We start from the raw sequence: 20,601 nt of genomic DNA on the forward strand, positions 1-20,601 counted from the left end.
GGTTTTCCTCTATGTTCCCATCAATACTAGTTAAAGACTAAGGTTTACAGATTTTTTTCTCTTCTCTTTTGCTATTTTTCCAGATGTTTTAAAATAGAGCATAATGGGATAGAATTATTTTTACATGAGTTTTAAGTGCAAGTGGGGTTCAGTCTACTTTTTTTTCTTTTTAGCCTCCAGTTCTTGATTATCTGAACCAGACCTTCATGTGTCTGCTCAATGAATTGCATTTATTCTCTCATACTACTCTTAGTAATATAGTCTAAAAGATACAAACATTCTGTCCAATCTCTGTATTCCATACCCTGCCTAGCAATACTTTGAAGTTAACTTGTGAATTATTTTTATTATCATTATCTTCAATAACATTGTGCTTTCTCATCCAAGTAAAATAATAACTGAATGGTATGTAAAGTTAATTTAAAACTTCACCATTTCTGATCATTTAATGTACTGACTAAAATAACCTGAAGTATTCATTACAGAGATAATAAAAATATTGCTATTAAAAAAGTCCAAAATTCAAACTTTTCTTTTGATTAGAACACATGCAAGAAATCATATTGGTTCATTTTGGGGGGAAAAAATGGAAGAAAAAACACATGAACTGTGTAAGAATTGCTCTAGTTTTGCCATAAATAGCAATATAGTTGGTGTTTGGCATATATGCAGGACAAAACCACTGCAGGCAGGACAGTGGCTCCAGCTGACCCTCAGGAGAAGTGTGAGAGAACACGTGCTTGGGCTTTCTCACAGTGTGACACTGGATGTGTCACAGTGATGATTTGTTGTGATCTGACGGGGAGGGGAAAGTTGCAGGGTTGGGTCACACGGTGTGAGACTGAGGGTTCTGCATTCTTTGATCTCAGCTAATCTTCTCCTTTCAGTCACCTAATGCTGCTGTACAGAAGAGTTTGGTGCTGTGGCAACATTACCTTTAGACAGCTCCAGTTATGGTTTCTTCCCTGCATGGAGCATCATCTGCTAGGTAGTGTGGAAAACTTGATCCTTGACAGGAATTATAAACATGTGGGTTCTGTAATTTCCTTCATTTTAAAGTAAAATAACAATTTTTTTCCTTAAAGAGAAAGATGAGGAATATAAAGGGAAAGGACAGAAGCCGGTAAAGAATTAACTGAAGGTATAGTCAGTGGGCAGCGAGAAATTTAGGTTTGAAGTTCCATTTTCTTTATGGGAAGAATGCTCACTTTCCTTCCCTGAAATTGTCTCACAGGAAAAAAAAAATTCATCCATTTTAACCTATTTTTAGAAGCAAATAAATCTATTATAGTCACCCTGTATGTCAGTCTTCCTCAAACAGTATGTAATATTTTGTGCTCTCAGCCAAATTACAAAGCAGAATAGAAGTCTCAATATTAATTAATTTTTTGATCTGTTTTGTAAGAAAACAGGAAAAGTATAGTGACAAAGAAAAACAGGTATTGCCATTGAGGGAAAGCCATTTTTCAGTAGTAGGCAGTATTCACAATTCAGTCACTTCTGTGGTTTGTGATGGACCAGCTGATCACCTAGGGATAAATACTCTGCTTAGTTTCATATTGATTTTCTTTAGGACAGAATTCCACTTTAGTACTATGCTGTTTATTAAGCAAGGAGGCTTAATTTTCTGAGTGTACTGCTGGTGATTATATTGGCTGCCATCCTTATTTTTCAATTTTTCCAGCATCTGGACTCTGTTTTTAGATTCAGGTAATATTGTATCATCTGAGATTGTCTAGTAGAATGATACATTCCATTATTCATGCCTGACATTTTGTCAGGAAACAAAAATGGCTATTTTTTCACAAGTTCATATGTCTGTTATGTCAGAAATTCATGAGGTCTTCATACTGTTTGAAAAGTGAAAAAAATACCTGCATGAATAAATTTTCATTTAATTAGTAGTGAGTTTATACTCACTACTAATTAAAAGAACCAATAAAAGAGCATAGCCTTTTCTGTATACAACATTTAATGGATCAAAGTTGTCCAGGGGGTTCAGGTTATGTTATTGACAGAATTAAGTGGTTCCTGTTTCCTGCAAAATTAGTTTGCATGAGTCAGAGCCAGACCTGCAACAGTATCCTTGTACCATTTACAAGCAGTTGTATGCTGAGCAGAATAAGCTATATTTTTTAGTTTAGCAATTTTATAAATTTTTGTAACTATAATTTTGAAACTAAAAGAAAAAGGAAGCCAATCTATAATCAGAAGGGTTTATTCGTTATACCTTAATGAAAGAATGGCATCTGAATCACTTTCATTTAAATCTATAAATCTATGTTCTGTAGCTGCAGCTTTGTAGGATGGTGAATGTTTAATTGTAAGGTGGCACATATTTTCTATTTCTGCAAATGTTAATAGCCTGAAACCATGACATGTCAAAGGAAGTTGTACAAATTAATTTGTGTGGTTTTTTCAAATATATAGTAACATGAAGACATGTAAAAAAAGTTAGCACATTTAAGGCATACACATGCATAGAGTTGATGGAGAAAATTTGCACCATGCATAACTTGGTTTTCTTAGTAAAGATTGTTCCACAAATTAATCCACTTAGATATTAAGTAGGCTTACTAGATTTAATTGCTTTATGGAGTGTTTAAAATTTGTAGAATGGCTAAATCTTATGAAATGTATATGACATTAAAGTCTTCTGATAATATTTATCATTGAGCTGTTCATATGTTTTAAACATAATCTTGTAGCTCAGTAGTGTCAGAGAGTGTGCCAAAAGTGTAACTTTTTGAGAATGCCAATAAAAACCTTTAGCTGGAATAGCTGAATAATACTTGCCTCATTTTCCTGGTAGCTTTACCAGTACTTGGGTTCCCACATAGCCACTTGTCAGATGTTTTCCTGAAAATAACAGATATTTTGGTTAGTTTAAGCACACTATCAAAATAAAGTCCTTGCCAGTGTCTTGAGTCATTGCCATCCCCTGTTTCCGTTCTTAGGAAGCTCTGTCTCATCATTTGATTTTGTTGCCAAAACCAAATGGGAGGTATCTTTTTGAAGGACTGTGCAGTACTTCTTGATACTTCATATGAGCAAACATTCTCATTCCAGTAGAAACCTAGATGCTGTTCTTATATTGGGAAAATTGATGTGGTTTTTCTAAGAATCTTCAGAAATCTTTTCAATTAAAAAAAAGATATTTAGGGATTAAGTAAATTCACGCTAAAGTAGGAAGCCTTATGAGGAATGGTTCATTTTGCAGACATGAAGGCAAACCATGTAAAGATTAATCAAAAGGACATAAGCATGTATGTGGATGCACACATGCACTGAGTTTTCACACAGCAAAAACCCCTCATGACAGGAGATCTGAGTTCTGTGTCAGCCTGGAATTTTTAGAAATGCACAATTTAATTTTACATTTCAAATTTAAGCAAGTGGTGTGTTTTAACATTTTGAATTGCTTTGCAGTTTCATTCATCCCCTTGCAATGCTGCACAAGTTGCATCCATAGTCATGCTATAAGAATTTTGATATACCTGAATTAAAACTAGATATTTTGAATGGAAGAGTATCATTTAAACTTGACACTTCAGTTGAGGATTCCATAGGTAGACAATAGGTTCTAAATGTTAATATCCTTCTCCTGGTCATCAGCATTAATTTCTGGAATTGTGTGGGCTTCTGCGCTTCTCTGATCCCAACAATTCAGTTTTTTCTGTGTCTTGCTTGCAGGGAAATTCACTTGTGTCGATAACAATAATAATTTTCCACTTTTCTTGAACATTTGAATATTGCACTGAATTTTGGTTGAGTGGGGCAGAGAAAGTAGTAGTGTTTCTTTGTGGACACACAGTATTCAGAGTGGAAGGATAATAAAGAGCCTAGCTCTATTTAATTTCTTTCTGATGTGTTTGATGTATTCTGCCACAAAAGCCAGTCTAGTAAAATTGCAGTGAACTAATTTTTAGTGCAATGTCATGCTTTGGTGGCAGGGCTACAAAGTACATGCATAGGGTCTGTGGCTTTGATGAGTATGACTCAATCTGGCACTTTTGGTATTCCCATTTAGATAAAGGAGGTCCTTGTCACACTGGCTTACATTGAGGAGTGTTTCTCATGAGTGTGAAGGAGATTAAAGAGCAGGACAATACTTCCATTTTTACAGCTAGCTTCCATCTGATTGAGTTACTGGTTGCTATATCAAATGGTGAAATCATAGATTATGATTGTGATTAAGGATTTGTATGAGTCATGCATATGATGCTAATAACATGTACTGAATCAAATTCAGATTTGCAGCTATTTCTAATTTCTCTGAACTTACCTCTGCAGCTAATTGGCTGCCAGTACCTTTTCAGAGAGAAGACATTTTAAAGTTCTCAGTTGTTTACACACAGTATGCAGCTTTGGTGGTTTTGCTGTGCTTGATGGGTTTGCTTCATGATCTTGCATATTAGCACTTTTTTCCCTGAGTACGTGCTCCTAGGCAATATTTCCAGCTCTTCATTTCACTGAGACTGTACCTTCCCCCCAGATTACCTGTGACTCATTGTATGAATCAAGACTGGAAGCTTCATTCTTGACTCATCCTAAGTAACGGTTTCCATTAATTTTAACTTTCTCCATCAAAACAGTGGAGGAATAATGACTTAGTAAAGTAAAGTATCTTCAGAAATTAGCAGTGACAATTATTTCAGACTGTTGGAGAGCTGTTTGAATTAGAGAATCCCTAAAACTGAAAATATGTTAAGCTTTACTGAGTAGGGGTCCTGTCTACAAGTTTCATAAAGCTGAATTTGTCTGAAGACCAGCAATTTAAGACGTTCTTTTAGAAAGTTGGGCATTTTTTTCTTCACAGAACTACAGGGATAATTAGGTTTGAGTGTTTTCATTAGTTCACCTGTTTTCTTGCAGTAGTTTGTATGTCTTTTTTTGATTTTCTGATAGGATAGGCTATCTGGTTTCTACAGATCATCCTTTTTGGCTGATTCTTTGCCTTCCAAAACAGGAATGGAGGAGGAGAGATTCAGAATCACAAATAAATCATCTGCCAAATTATTATTTTTTCAGTGGGAGATTGGCACATAACTGTTCTACATTCTCTTGATAAAGTTCATTATAAAGGCAGTAGTGCCTTCTCCACACAAGATAAGTGTTCATTACACACTGAACACCTGGAAGTTTTACCGATTGTCATTCTTGTACGATGTAATTTCTGAGTGGGCTGGTCTTGGTTGAGTGGTTCATTTCCCAGATATATCTGTGAGCAAGTGGTAATTTCCCAGGTATGTCTGTGAACAAGCCCAGCAAATTAATTTATGGCCAGTTAAATAATTATACTTAGAATAATGCTTAGGAAAGTATTTTAATAACACTCAACAACAAAGAAAAAAAAAAAGAAAGGAAAAGAAAAAAAAAAGAAAAAAAATAAAAGCAAAACCAAAAAAGCAGCAGATGTTAGTGAACCAAAAGGAACTTCATGGACTAAAATTGGAAGAACATTTTTATGGAAAAACAATATATGTAAACAATATTCAGTAATATGTGCATCTTTATTTAATATATCATAGTAATGCTATATAGAAGCATGTAAAGGTCAGAAGTATTTTTCTTTAAGTACTAAACTTAGTAAACCATTTGTATCTGGGCCTGCCAATGGAATTCAATGTTGTTACTGTGTTTGAATGGCTCCGATGCCATATAGGACTGCAGATAAAAGCTTTGACAATAGTAGACTGCTGCAGGATGTGTTTCACAGTAGTTCTCCCCTGATTTTGCAGTGAGGTCTAAAGTCCCCTGTCAGCATGACTGGAGCCCTGGGTGCTGTGGAGCAGCCTCTCAGCAGCGAGCCTGATGGGGCTGGAGAGCTGCCACGCCTGAGCAGTCGGAGAAGGTTGGAGATGCAGCTCCGTGTGTCACCCACCCTGAAGGCAGCTTGCAGAGGTCCTCTTTTGGACCCTTCATTGGTGCTCCAATGCCATCTTTTCTTTTATTTAATTGTTTTAAACAAATTCAGTGGGCACGATTTAGGATGCAATTTTAAGGCTTAAGTTAATCCAAGATGAGCTGCCATGGTCTGTCCTTTTCCTTCACTGTACAATGGACCCATGAAGGAAACAGAACAGGCCAAAAAAACATACTTTTTTTCTCAGGTTTTTTGGTTGGTTTGTTGTTTTTTCTTCCTGGGATTATTTTTTTTGGGTGCTTCAAGACCCTGAACTGGCTGTTTTACTGTCCTGTAAGGCACAAATGAGGAGACACAAATTCAGTTTGGCATGGAATTGCACACCAAGACTGAGACAAACAACTTGCTAAAAATGGGGATATTTTGTCATGGCCTTGTTGCCACAAAAACATATTCTGGAATTACTGATTTTGTAAGTTTTAGTTCATATGCCATTTCATGTGCTTTACTTCCTCATGTAGTCTTTAAAAGATTCTCAACAAATTGAAACATGGTTCAGTCAATGATCAGTTTAGATACAAGTTGATATAGGTGAAATGTAGTAACTTAGAGAAAAAAAAAGGCAGTAAGGTACCGATAGATAATTTTCCAGACATCTAGCAGCTTTAAAACCTGAGGCACTCAAGATCCCAGCACATGTTTCAGTGAGCAGTAGTGTGCCAGCAGTTTAATATTTCTCACTGGAGACTCCTGCACTATGGATTTTTCTGTTTGTAGCATGTAGTCTGACTCAGTCCCACTTATATTACTGGAAATAATGTAGAATGAAGTTTGTTTAGTTAGGCAGCATCTGTACATGAAATCTTTTAATCTGCTGTGGATTTAGTTATTTTAATTGCCTTTAAAATGCTCAAAATGGATAAAGTATCTAATATATAGTAAGAAAAAGATTGTACCATTTGATTCTGGGAGTAGTTCATTTCAATGTACAGTTACTCATTTAAGAGACTGAAGATAGAGTCTGTATTATGAAAGTCAAGTACCAAATTACTTTACCACATTACAATAATGACTTTTTATTGTTCATACATTCCTTCATCCTCTCTTAGAAAAATATGCCTAAATTTTTCTTTTGAGGCTTTGTTGAATTCCAGTTTGAATTATTGCCAGATAATAGGAATTTTCCTTCTGCATCTTTTGATTTATTTTACAGAATGTTAAATATTAGTCAATGGGAGAATGTTTAAGTTGACTCCAATAGGAGTAAATAACTTTGTTAAATTTCCCATGTTCGGAAGTCATGACAGTGAATTATATTTCTAATATTTCTGTATTTAATATAATTAAATTATTTAAACTGCATGGAAATGTTACCAAAAACTGAGACTGGTAAAATTAGTCTGACACCAAAATCTTAATACTGAAATGTTAGAGAATGTCATAGAATTGTAGAATCATTAAGGTAGGAGAAAACCTCCAAGATCAAGGTCATTGAGTCCAACCTTTGACCAAGCACCACCATGGCAACTAAACCATAGTGCTGAGTGCCACATCCCGTTGTTTCTTGAACACCTTGAGGGATGGTGACTCCACCAATTCCCTCGGCAGCCCATTCCATTGCTTAAGCACAGTTTCAGTGAAGAAATTCTTCCTGATGTCTGAACCTCCTCTGGCACAGCTTGAGACTGTTTTCTTCCACTTTCAGTATTATCTTGGGAGAAGAGGCCAACCCTGACCTTGGTGCAGTCCATTTAGGCATTTGTAGAGAGAGATAAGGTGTCCCTGAGCCCTCCCTTCCCCAGACTAAACAAACCCACCTCCTTCAGTCACTCCCTGTAGGACTTCCTCTCTAGAGCCTTCACCAGCTCAGTGGCCCTTCTCTGGACACGCTCCAGCACGTCAGTGCCTTCTTGCACAGTCCAGTTAGACATCAGCAGTCATCTCTAGGCAGGTCCCCTGCTCATAAAAGGAGATCAGCTTGGTCAGGCAGGATCTGCCTGTCCTAAACCTCTGCTTGGCTGGGCCTGACCCCGTGGTTGTCCTGTACGTGTGCAGAATCCGGGTGAAGATTCAACTATTGCTTTTGAAAATATCCAAATGAAACATGCAAGAACTGTCATGAAAAAATGCTGTTTTTTGGCTTTCAACAGAGAAAAAAACCCAAAACAGTGTCCCCCGCCAACCAAAAAACTTCACAAAACAAAAACAAAAGAAAAAAAACCCCAAAACTATTAAAAAATCAGAAAAAAGTGTGCAAAATTGAGCAAACCCTCACCATGTCTAAAATAAATGTGTGTTTTACACCACTATTTTTTTGTATAAAAGCAAAGATATTAACTTAAATTTTGAATTTAAATTTGAAAAATAATACCAAAAAGCTAATGCTTTTAGTAAAAATATTAATGAAGAAAGGCTGTGGGGGAAAAAAAATCTGCCAAATTTCAGCCTGGACTTTTTAAATTGAAAGCCTTTATTTGGAAATTTAAAAAAAAAATTGAACACAAGTTTCTTACTGGCCTTCATAGGGTAGCAAAATAAACATATTGTTTGTATTAAGTTGAAAAAAATAATTTTGTTGGCATTAGAAAGGATTTAGCACTTGGATATCCCTGTTACAATTGGAACATTTAACACAGCTTTGATTTATGAATATTTGCATCAGTGTTTAACAGAATACAGCCTCTTATTTTACTTTTGATGAGCTGGGAAAACATTGCACAAAGAAGCCTAGTTTGTGTTGCTCCTTGCCATCACAACTTGCATGTAATTCCTGCAGTATTGTGAAAACTGCAGCTCCCATCTGAAGTAATTCTGTAGGTCCAGAAGCTCATATACACAATTTCAGTTCAAATTGGCATCATTTGTTTTGCAACAGATTCTGTTTGAAAAGAAAACTCCTTGGAGGAAAAAAACCCATTTGACTTTTATGAAATAAACTACTTCAGGCCTCTCTGCTATTTCTGTTGCCTCATTTTGGCTTGATTTAATAGTTCCCTTTTGCAGGACAGCTTCAGATTCATGTTATAAAGGCCTCTTTCTGCAGTTGGATTGATACAAGTAGAAGCAATCTGTCTAGATTTAGTAAGAGGACTGAAGTTTTATTTTGGAACTTTATTAGACTGGAGGAAAAAAAATAATAGTCAAAGGTGTTTGTATTTCATTATATTTCCGTGTGAAATTAATATGTCAATTTGCAAAATAATTTTGATGATGGTCAGAATTAAATTCAGTGGTATAACTCATACGCAAAACATAATAAAATTGTTTTAATTAGAGTGTTCAGTAGAACAATGTGGCAAACAAAGGTCTATTAGATAACGAACAATCTGGCAAACAAAGGTCTATTAGATAACAATGATACATTAACGAAATTTCTAAACTGTTGGAAACTTCTCAATGTAGTAGATGAAGTACTTAGTACCAAGGAAGAAATTATCCAGTGTTACCTTTGTAATTCCAGTTTAAGCACAATGGAAAACAAAGATGGAGCATATTCCTTTTCTGTAACTTACTTTGTCCACTAGGCAAGTCTTTTATTTCCATGTAAATATTAATACTTTTTTAGAAAAAGGAATAAAACTAGGTCACATACAACAGTGATGGAGCAGATGTGATTGGCACTTTGATTTTGTGGTTTCACACTTGTGAGTCTTTCCATAACTTATGTAATGTGAAGCATGAGCTCATGATTGGCTGAAGGGTTTTGATCAGAGTTAAGAAATGACTGGAAATTTTATTTCAATAGTGTCATTATATGACCATAATTAATATGAGAAGCTGGAAAAAATATGCAGATGTAGATGCTTTTCCTCTAGAGTGGCTGCACTTCCAAAGATTATATTGCTTACAGTTATTCTATTAATTAAAAATTATTCTGTGAAGTACCAGAAAAAGAACATTAAAATGTTTACAGTGAAATTTGCACATGCTTACATTGTTATTGTTGAAAATTCTTGAGAGATTAAGAAATATAATGTGGCAATTCTGCCAGTTGTTGTAAAACGCTTCTCTTTGATTTGGTAAATGTGTTGGTTATTGGTCTAAAATATTAGATTTTGTGTTTACCTTGATGATTTTATTCCTGCTCTTTACAGAGTAAAAACGTTGAAGACATCACTACCATCTAAGTATTGTGATTAGAAATGGAAAATAAAGACTTACCTGGTTAAAATTGCAGTGACCTTAGGTGGGACTACTTGCCAATATTGAAAGCAAATCTGTTTATTGATCCTTGATTTTGTGATGCACTTATCTGTGTGTGTTCTACAGGACATGCCATTTCCATGCCCTTTCTCCTGATAGATATATGTGCCATATGCCCTAGTGAACTCAAGAGGTTAAACTAGTCAAGTTACCTATCTCAGCGCATGAAAAGGAAGAATTAACCACAGTTCCCCAGCTACCAGTGTAGCTTTCAACACCTTTTCTGTGGTGTGTAGTATTGATAGGATATATAACTGTGAAAGGACAAGAAAATGCATTGAAATGATCTAAGAAGTAAACTATCATCTTGATGTGTTTTTTCTAGTTATTGAAAACCTTTCCATATTGCAACTTATTCTGACAGTGAAATTGTAGAATACCTCTGATTGAAGTACCATCTGGTTATGCTCAAGGCTTTAAAGCTATTATCTCAGCTTAAAATTTCAGCGTCCTATACTTTTTTCTTCACCAAACTATCCATTTTTAAACCACAAATATTTTTCCAGTCCTTTCAGATTTTATCTAAAAGTATATTTTAACAGTATTTAAATAGTTCTTAAACAATAACAATTTATCTTGATAGATGACATGCTGTGTTTTTTCATTTTATTTTAATTAGCTATTGTGGAACCAAATTCCCTTTTGTTTTATTCCTTTGAATACTGTTTAATTATAGTTATCATGCCAAATATCTTAAAGGTTATTTTACCAATACAGTTTCATTTAACATAAGCCATGTGGAATCAATAGTGCTGTTTCCTAAAGTGAATGCTTGGAAAATCTTACATTCATATGTTAAGAGTACACATCCTTTCCTCATTAGCTGGAAAGTACAGGGATTTTGGCACAGGTTCTGTGTGGAAGCATTGTGCAGCTTTTATATGGATTTTGTTTTTAGCCTTTGATGACACTGTTTAGAATAGGAAGTATCTAATAAGTAAAGCATTTTGTCTAATGTGCTGCCAGTGTGTTTAATATATGCCTGGAGGTCTGAAACATTATCTTCTCCACTATAGTAATATGCATTTAATTCTCTGAAAGCAGAAGGTCGAACTTTTAAAAGGGACTCAAAGTACATTTTCAACTAAAATAATTTAAAACACATGGGATAGGGGACCAGAGTAATGTACGGTTGGTTTTTATGGTTTAATCATGATCATGTTAATGCACACCAGTAGCTAATTAAAGAAAACTTTTATTGTTCATTTTAAATGGGTTATGTAAAGAGTAAGAGAATTGATATTATACAGCCCAATGATAAATGTTACCATTACATTTGCTAACAGCAAGATGATATTGCTGTTCTTGACATCTTTAAAGTATTGGCCCATTTATTCCATAACAGAGCAAAGAATCTTTTCAGAGTTGTTATACTGAGACTTGTTCCCTCTCATCTTCTTATCCCATTAGAGGAATACCTAAATGCTTCTCAAGTTTATTACTAGGCATATCTTCAGGTTAACTTTGAAGCATTGTTGGAAGGCTTGATGCTCTACTGAGCTGAAATTGATGCAAGAAGTTCCAGTGGTACTTCTGCACTTTTATTTTGTACCCAGTTGTGTTATGTACAGCTGTCTTGCAAATCATTATTCATGTGTTTCAGCCTTTATAATATATGTGGTAAGACCATACATAAGTCAAAGTTTCATTGTGAAAGCGGGTGGCACGGAAAACCGTAATAGGATATGGTGTCTTTCACCTTTTGGGCACTGGTTCATATTCCATACTGCTTAATACTGAGCAGAAATTACCTTCTGAGTGCTGTTCAGTGACCTGCATGAATTGATTTGGGGTCTCAGTAAAGTTTCTGTAGTTGAATGTCCGCACAACAGGAAACTCAGCAGTTGGGACCAATTAGCACCCTTACAGCAGTCTGCACAGAGAACCTATAGTCTGACTGGGGATGGAGGCACAGCTACTTTCTTACCTTCCTAAAGGTGCTTTGCATGGACCAGAACATTTAATAAACACTTAACGATAAAAGATGCAAAGAACGAGGCTTCAACTCAAATTTGTTTAGATGTGAGAAGAGAGGATCCACTCAGAAACCAGAAGTACCGTGATTTCTTCCTCCTCTTTGTCATATACATGTGATGGTTTTCTCCCTGGAAGGTTGTCACTTAGTGGATGATGCTGTATTTTCATTTCCTCTGGCCAAGTCATGAATAACCTAAATGTCAGGTAGCTGCAAAAATTTCTGCTGCATAGAGGAGAACAAGAGAATATTGTGTAGTGACCATAAGAGTGTCATTCACCACTGAATCATACTTTCTGAAAACATTTTTCATCAGACTTAACTGATGTCTATGTAGCAATTAAAAATTTCTGGGTTTAGCAGCATGTGCCCTCAACTTAATTACAGGCAGCATTTCCATGAAATGATATGGCAAGATTTTTTTCACAGCTCCATCCTTTATTTCTGCTTGCCCTTAATACATGAGCAATGAAACCATCTGTACCAATTTTGAAAGTGCTATCAGTGCAGGATATGGGTGAAGCACTTTATAGTTTACCAGGCACAGAGGCTGAGGTGTAAATAGCCTAACTTTGCTAGGATATCAGGAGGAATGAGGATTTCTTGGCTCACGATGTAGTGATTCATTAAAATGGTCTCCAGTTATTTTTACAGAGGCAGCATTAAAAGTGGTATCACATTTACAAGTCAGTGATATGAGTCTGCCATAGAAAACAGCCGCAAAGAATTTTATTGGTTATTTGAAAAATATGTACATGAGTGAATCTGAAAAGATTGTAACCAGAGCTGGCAAAAACCTTTTCAAAGAAAATCTCAGCTAGTTAATGGTTCTGTTTTAGGATTTCCTCTGTAATACTTTTTCTAGTATGTTCATTCCTTTAAAGAAAAGGAGAGGGGATTGCTCCCTTTGTTCCATAAAGCACAATATAAAGGAAGGTTTAAAAAGCCTGCTTTTCTTTACCTCCCTCATAACCCAGTTTCTGCAGTACATGCAGAAGCTAATACATTACTGCATAAAGACCACAGAAATTTGAAGAAATTGAGAAATTCACTGCCCTTCATTCCTATAGTTAAGTTGCTGATAAATTATTTTTAATTCATTATTTTATTTTGAAGAGGAAGTTAAGGTACTGTTTTCCCTAGTTCATATTTCACTTTTTGAAGATTCATTTGGGTGAACAAGATAAGAAGAAATTATTTAAATAGGTCCTGCAATGAAGAAATTAAAACATTGAGTCAATGTGCAACGTCAGCCAAAAAAACCTAACAAAATACTGGACATCTGGATGAAGATGGAGAATATGACAGAAGAAGCATTTCACTTTTGTAGAGAACTGTAGTAGTTCCACTTCTTGGGTGCTTCATCGAGTACTCAAGAAGGCCATAGTGAAGTTATAGAAGTAGAGACGGGAGACTAAAAAGATTGAAGATGCTGGAGCACCTTTGTGAGAAGAGACTGAAAAGGCTGGGATTTCCGTGTCTTAAGAGGAGAAGGCTGTGATCATAGTTTGCAGTTATAGCAACACTAATAAAACTGAATATGGGCCTGAACAATTAATATGCTACAAGAGATTGGGGGAAAGCAATGTTACTCGGAGAAGATGGTTTAAAACATTTTTTTTTAAATATTTTTTTTTTAAAAATTGCCCCTGAAGGTTGTGGAGAACAGACACTGTCAGTGTGTTCAGAAAGGAAGTGGATGAATTCATGGACAAGAAGCCCAGAAATGGTTGCTAAAATAACCACACAAACATGTACCCCCTGGCATCCTACATGGAGCAGCTGTAGATGCCTGGGGAGGAGGAGAGGAGCAGATTGCAGGAAGTGGACAGAGTTCCTGGTATTTCTTAGCAGGGTTTCCTCCTGGTGCTATTGAGAACAGTGTACTGGGCTGGGTGGGTTAGGAATCCAAGCGAGTTGGACATTTCTTATGTTAGCTCTTGTATGGAGGAGAGCAGAAACTCTTCTGCAGCAGCACAGATGGAAGTGTTAGTTATGCTGTGGAAGCTATGCAGGGTGAATTAATAACTCTAACCTTCATATGAATCTGCGTAATTAGTTGTATATCTATTATTATTGAATTTTTTCAGGTTGGTTTTTTTGCCACATGTTTTAGTATATGCTCCCCACCTCCTCAAGCTTTTGATAGGATTTCTACTTGCTTCATGAGCAATATTGAAAGTGGTTTTTACTGAAGTACTTCTTTGTCTTGGGATATCTCTGTCTCTTGAGCTGGGACAATAAGGTCTCTGGACACAGCCTTGCAACTTTTTATTTCAGTCTTGCACTATTTTTATTTGTCAGTGGTGTATGTTTTCTTTTTGAAATATTTCTTTCTACATGCAATGATTTCTTATGTGAAACTGTATGAATGTCACAGCCAATACCCTATGTAGCCTTGGTAAGCTAAGAAAGCATACCCCTCACTGAGATAGTCTTTAGATAGTTTTGATATTTCTATTAACTTTGGTGTTTTATATTAGGCAGCTGACTTCCATGACTCTTAAGAAAAAAATTTTTCTGCAATATATTTTTCAATACATTTCAGATTATAATTTCCATTTAGTCTTTTTATGATTGTGTAGTGGATTATTATTATGTTCTATTTCATCTAATTACAGTACAAAGTTTTAGTGACAAAGGTGACTTTTTGAGCGTCAGTGCTCAAAACTGGAAAACTATTATAACTAGGCTTTTATTTACAATACATTATTTCATAGGTATATGGGTTTATATTAATCTATAAATTTCTTATAAATTCTTTAAAGATTTTTAAATGAAGAGTTTAATTTTTTAAAATGTTTTCTAAGCCTAGAAATCCTTACTGATTTTTTTTTTTTCTCTTTTACTTTTTTTGGCTCTTCAGCTATTGTGAGTCATCATTTCACTGGAACAGACACCTGCTGTGTTTTCATGAGTGATTACTGTGTTAACTTGGCAGATTTTTTTTTATAATTCTCTCTTTTGACATCATGTTTATGTAGAGATTTTTTGCTGTGACTGAAGTGGAAATAGCTGGAATATGGATATCAGAAGTTAATATAACATTTTCCTTTGCAGGTTTCCAAGCAAGAGCAGAAGAAGATGGATGTGGCTGATGGAGGAACAGTTGAGACTTCTTCCCGTTACAGCGGGGCACAGGACAGTGGGATTGGCAGTGACAGTGTTAAGATCAGGATCATTCAGATCGAGCAGCACAGTGGCACCAGCCAGCACCGCATTGCCCGTCCTTCCCGCCAGTCTTCCATCGTGAAGAATCTCAACTTCATTCCCTTTGACATTTTTGTTACAGCAAGTCGAATCTCATTGATGACGTACTCATGCACTGCCTCACCTAAATCAAAATCAGTGCAAGATCAGAAAGATGGTGAGAAGATAAGTAAAAGCTCCTTGAACCTTCCAGAAACAGGCAGCAGCCATGATACCAAGAAGCCCAGTCAGCCATGCATCTCTTCTGTCACAGCAGATGATCTTTTGAACAGTAACCCTCCCCTGTCTGCTGGCAGAAAACCTGGTCTTCTGTCCCTGGAAAGCCTGCACGCTTCCACAAGGTCCTCTGCCCGACAAGCCCTGGGCATAACTATTGTACGGCAGCCTGGGCGCCGGGGAGCGGGGGACATAGAGCTCCAGCCATTTCTCTACCTGGTTCTGTCACAGCCCTCCGTGCTCCTCAGCTGCCACCACAGAAAGCAAAAAGTGGAAATATCAGTGTTCGACGCTGGCCTCAAAGGAGTGGCCTCAGACTACAAGTGTACAGGTAAGAGCATTTAGTATCCAGTCCTGGTTATAACCATGAAAATGATTGCACGTCTCAAAAGTTACAGAGGGTGGTGGAAAACAGCTGAGAGAACTTCAGGACATCTTTAAATATCAGTCGCTAAATATACATATTTTTAGGATTGTACCTCACAGCTGAATCAAGTTGAGTGTGTAAAATGTTTGAAGTTAATTAAGATCTAACCTTTTAGCAACCAGCTCATCCTGTTTCTTAGTATTGCTTTCTCATTACCAGGTTGTGGCAGGGATTGTTGCATTGCTGTAACTTATGAAAGTTTTCTAAGGAAGTAAAGGTTGTAGGCCAAGGTAATTTCATAAAGAGCATTTTTTATGACTGAATGTCATAATATTTTCCTATACCAACCTACCAATAAAATGTAAAGATAAACACCTGGTGTTTTGGACATAAGCTGTAAAAAAAATTAAGTGATCTTTCAAACAGCATCAAGTGATGTCATGTATTTTAAGTTTTCATTCAGTTGAGCAATAGGGTTTTGCAGCAAATTATATCTCTTAAAAATGCCTTTTTTTTTTTAAATTCCATATGCAGAGTTCATAAGGAGAGATGTCAAAGTAGCTCTTCAGTAGAAAATATTCTGAAATATTCTCTTTCTGCCTATCTGTACTGCTGAAGAGAGAAATCAAATGATTGCAATTCATTTGTCTAGCAGTCAGTACAGGATATACTGATTTTATGAGATATATCATTATGGAGTGTTATCCCAAAAAATGTAAATGAGTATGCAGAGTTCCAGGTGAACATACAGCCAGAGTGATATGGGGTTTCAGTTTGTTTTCTGAATGAGAGCTGTAGGTATTGCTAGTTTTTCCTTTATGGTGTTCCTAGCACAGCAGTTGTGAAAAGTTGTATACTTTTCTGTGCAGCTTTAGCAAATCTTTGCTGAATAAGGTTGTATGTTTTGAAAATTAGCATTAACATAATGTGCTTATGCAAAAGACTAAAAATGCAATAATAACTGTTCTCAGAAATCTGAATTGTAGTGGAACTTTTGAGAGGAATTTACAGTGAGAAAGATCAGGCAGTGGAAAAAAAGATACTTAAAACAGGGAGATTTGTTCTCTGCTACGTTTTATTAATCCTTCTGGTTTTGTTTTTCTCTGCTGTTCCTGTTCTGTCCTGCCTTGAACAAAACACATTTGTGTCATGAATTTGATTTACTACAGATTCTCATGTGTATTTCTTACGTACTGCATAAAATGTCATTGCAGCAATTAATGTGAAGCAAATTCACAAAGCAAAGCTTCAAGGAAGCTTGGAGTAGGTCTAAGATCCCATCTTCATGAAGTTAGTGCTTTGGAAAGATGCAATAGGACTTTTTCATTTCTCATGTCTGAGTCATTCAAGCGTGTCCTTGGTACAAGCTGCCACCACCAATGAACTGGGCAAGGTTCTGTCCATTCTGCTTGTACAATTAACTCCTGAAGTCTTTCACCATCTTCATGTCTATGGCAGCAATTTTACAAAACACAAGCTGTAATAAAATCTTCTTATAAATTGAAAGTGCATCAGAGGGCACAGAAGCATAGCAAGAAGTCTAAATTATAAAGATAGTAGGAACATACAGCCTGAGAGCTCCTCAGTCACCATGGGTCGCTCACTGGGAGACAAAAGATTAGCCATACACGGGTCTTACCCTTTTCTTTGGCTTTATGTTTCCATATCAGGCAAATATAAAGTGTGAAAGTAGGACTCGGGCATTATGTGAAGGCAGCAGTCCTGGTCTCATGCTGCTGCCTTTGCGGGAAATCAATAAGTACCTTCCTTGTGTATCACACAGAATCCTGTGCTTGCTGCCAAAGCAGTAGTGCTCTACTTAAAAGAGTTTGAGAGGTGGATGCCAAAGTGCTAGTACCTAAAAATACCATCCTAAATGTATTAATAAGTTAATAAAATTAAGGCATGCTTCCAGTTACACACTAATTCACCCAGCAAAGGAGGTAGTATAAAGTTTTTATTGCCTCTTCTTTAGGAAGACCTGCTGTGCTGGTAATCACATCATTTAGGATTAAAGTTGTCATACCACTATAGGAACATGTTAGTTTTGGAAATTTCTATTTTTCATTTCTAACATGTCTTAAAGGGAAAATAGCCATGAACTGTATCTGTTATATCTGTCTATGTGTGTATATATTACACACACTCTATATATTGCATATCATATAACACAGAATAAGGAGCTCTTTGTGGCATTTTTTGTGCTGCTGTGGTTGATTTCATTGATCACACCAGCTTTTCTTGACATTGTGACTATTTGCTGACATTTATTGTCCATATGAAGAACAATATAAAGTTTATTTGAAAGAACCAAGTTAGTTTCTCTCCTTCTGTACAATACACATGGACTGTATTCCTATATTTCTCTGTGTATCAAGGACTGGAGAGTGAGAAAAAGGCATAAATTATGTTTAAATTGCAGTGAATGTTGCTAAACCGTATTTCCTCTAGAGAGTTAGCCTCTCTAGAAAACTGCTCTTGTGTGTATACGTATGCACGCAACTAACTCTATTATCTAGCATAGAATGGTGAAGCTAAATTTAAAAAATATATTTTAACTGATTCTAAGAACTGAGGGAGCATATTCCCCCTTGAAAACAAAGCAAAAAAACAACCTACGAAATCATAGACCTAGTGAAAATATTGTGTGCTTCCCATCCTGTGATGGAGATAGGCAACAGCGTAGCAGCAGCTCAAAACTTTGGGCCTATAACATTGCAAATTTTGATCACAGCCTAAAATTGAGACTTGTCTGAGCAAAAGTAAAATTACATTGTTATAAAGTTTTTTGGTAAGCCTATGGGGATGTTTTCTCATTACTTAAACTAATATGGTTAAACTTACCTAGTTAAGCTATATATTAAATATTTACATTGCATTCAAAACAAGCAAATAAAATCTCCACCATTTCAAGTCATTCTATGTATTCTATGCATTCTACAGCATATACACTGTATAAGAGTATTTTTGGAATATTTTAAAAGTAGTTTCTATCAATTTTGGTGTGAAATTCTGAAGACTTGAATGCTATTCATTCAACAGCCATAGATTTAGGTCTTGTGAAATGTTGTGCCATTTCTTACAGCTTTTATAAAAGAAAAAAGTTTACAGTTCTGAAACAAGCCTCAAATTTTTGCAAAGCAGAAGCAAATGCAGAATTCTGTTGAGAAATTAGCAAGGTCTTATTTTTTGGTTGACATAAGTTCCACAAAAAAACTTTACCCTAAAGAAAACCTGGTAATAGTCTGGATCTTGTGCTTTTCATCCCTCACCTCCCAGTGGTGTACTTCTATGAAATGTGTTGTTTAGCTGTAAGTCAACAAAGATTTTCTAGACTTTAGAAATGCTTCTAATAGGTAATTTGATGACAGTCTATTTTATGAACCTTTGTATAAAAGGGAATAATAGTTAGTCCTGGTTTGATGACAGAATTAAGGGTTACTGCTTCATGATGGTTTACTGCTTTGAACATTATGTAGAAATGAAGATTTTATACTGCTATGAAGCCATATGTATTTTATTTGGGACAAGGGTTTTGTTATTAGTTTTGAATAGAGCATAAAATTCACAATCTTGCACATTAAACTATCACTCCCTTTGTGAGACAGAGCATTGTACAGTGGCTGAAACACCAAATTTCATCCAAAGAACTTGGCTCCTCCGACACTGTGTTCTTTATTTCTAGCTTAATTCCTGAAGCATGAAAGAAATAAGAACTTAAGAATTAAATAGGAGGAAATAGGCTATTTAAAATTTCAGTATTCTTAGTTTATTAATTATCAGTCAGTAGCAGCACATTTGCATCAGCCCAGTCTCTGTATGTGGGATCATTTGCCTGTGTGGGAGCTGAAGACCCAGTGGTTGTGCTTCCTCAGTCTTCTCTACAACCACTTCCACTGGAAAGTCAATTTGTAGAAGGAGGAGACTTAGTAGGTTGAAATGTTAACTCACTTGTATTAAGGTTGTGCTAAACTGCTTCATTTGTGTTTTGTAATTGCACAGCTTGATTGCAGTTATGTTACTGCAAGGTACAGAAATGTAAAATCAAAGTAAATAAATTAATGGAATAAATTTTAACTCCTTAATAAGTAGCACTAAAAAGGCTAGTTGCTCCTTGAGTTTCCTTGTGAGATTCTGTAAAAATAGACTAAAAGATACTGTAAAATTACTCTTTTTTATTAAATGCTCATCCCATATTTAACAAAAAGGCATCTGCTAACTGTTAGTTTTTTGCCAACAGAGTTTTGGCCATTTTTGCTTAAATAAAAGTGGGTGCAATTGTTTTTAATGTAATCTCATAAACTGCTTTTATAAATATTTTTTTTAAATCTTTATTTGCTTTGTTTCAGGTAATGTAATCCAGATACAAAATTGCCTCATTTCCTGACCACTGTGCTCTTGGCATTCTTGAAAAATCTTTTTTCTATTTGTTTGTTTGTTTACTTTCAAAGAGGAGGTTGTGGCGCTCGGTTGTTTCAAGGGAGAGAAATTTCTCAGTAAATATCTGTTATCCATGGAATTTCTTCAACTTCCGCCAACCACTCATTTGCAAGAAACAGTCATTGTGAGGCCATCCAGAATTATTCTTGGTTTTTATTTTATTTTATTTTATTTGACACCCACGCCTTTGATGGCAGGGGGTCCATGAAGAGCAGATGCAGTAGCTAAGACCACATGTAACCTCTGATCTAATGGAAAGCCTTTTCCAGGCTTTTGCGTGAAAAGCGGCGCAGGCTGGCTCTGGCACACAGCCTGATTCACTGC

General features: G+C 35.9%; 1 protein-coding gene across 7 annotated transcripts in view; it reads left to right on the top strand.

Moving 5' to 3' along the window:
• VPS13B (vacuolar protein sorting 13 homolog B) overlaps positions 1–20,601 on the top strand; it is a 426,582-nt gene that overhangs the window by 294,639 nt on the left and 111,342 nt on the right. For all 7 annotated transcript variants that reach the window (XM_064392805.1, XM_064392810.1, XM_064392794.1 and 4 more), the window contains one exon: positions 15,105–15,801. In XM_064392805.1, the coding sequence (XP_064248875.1) occupies positions 15,105–15,801 (697 nt within the window). The remainder of the gene's footprint in view (positions 1–15,104; positions 15,802–20,601) is intronic.

The sequence above is a fragment of the Passer domesticus genome, chromosome 1 (assembly GCF_036417665.1).
Source record: "Passer domesticus isolate bPasDom1 chromosome 1, bPasDom1.hap1, whole genome shotgun sequence".
In the NCBI taxonomy this organism is placed as follows: domain Eukaryota; kingdom Metazoa; phylum Chordata; class Aves; order Passeriformes; family Passeridae; genus Passer; species Passer domesticus.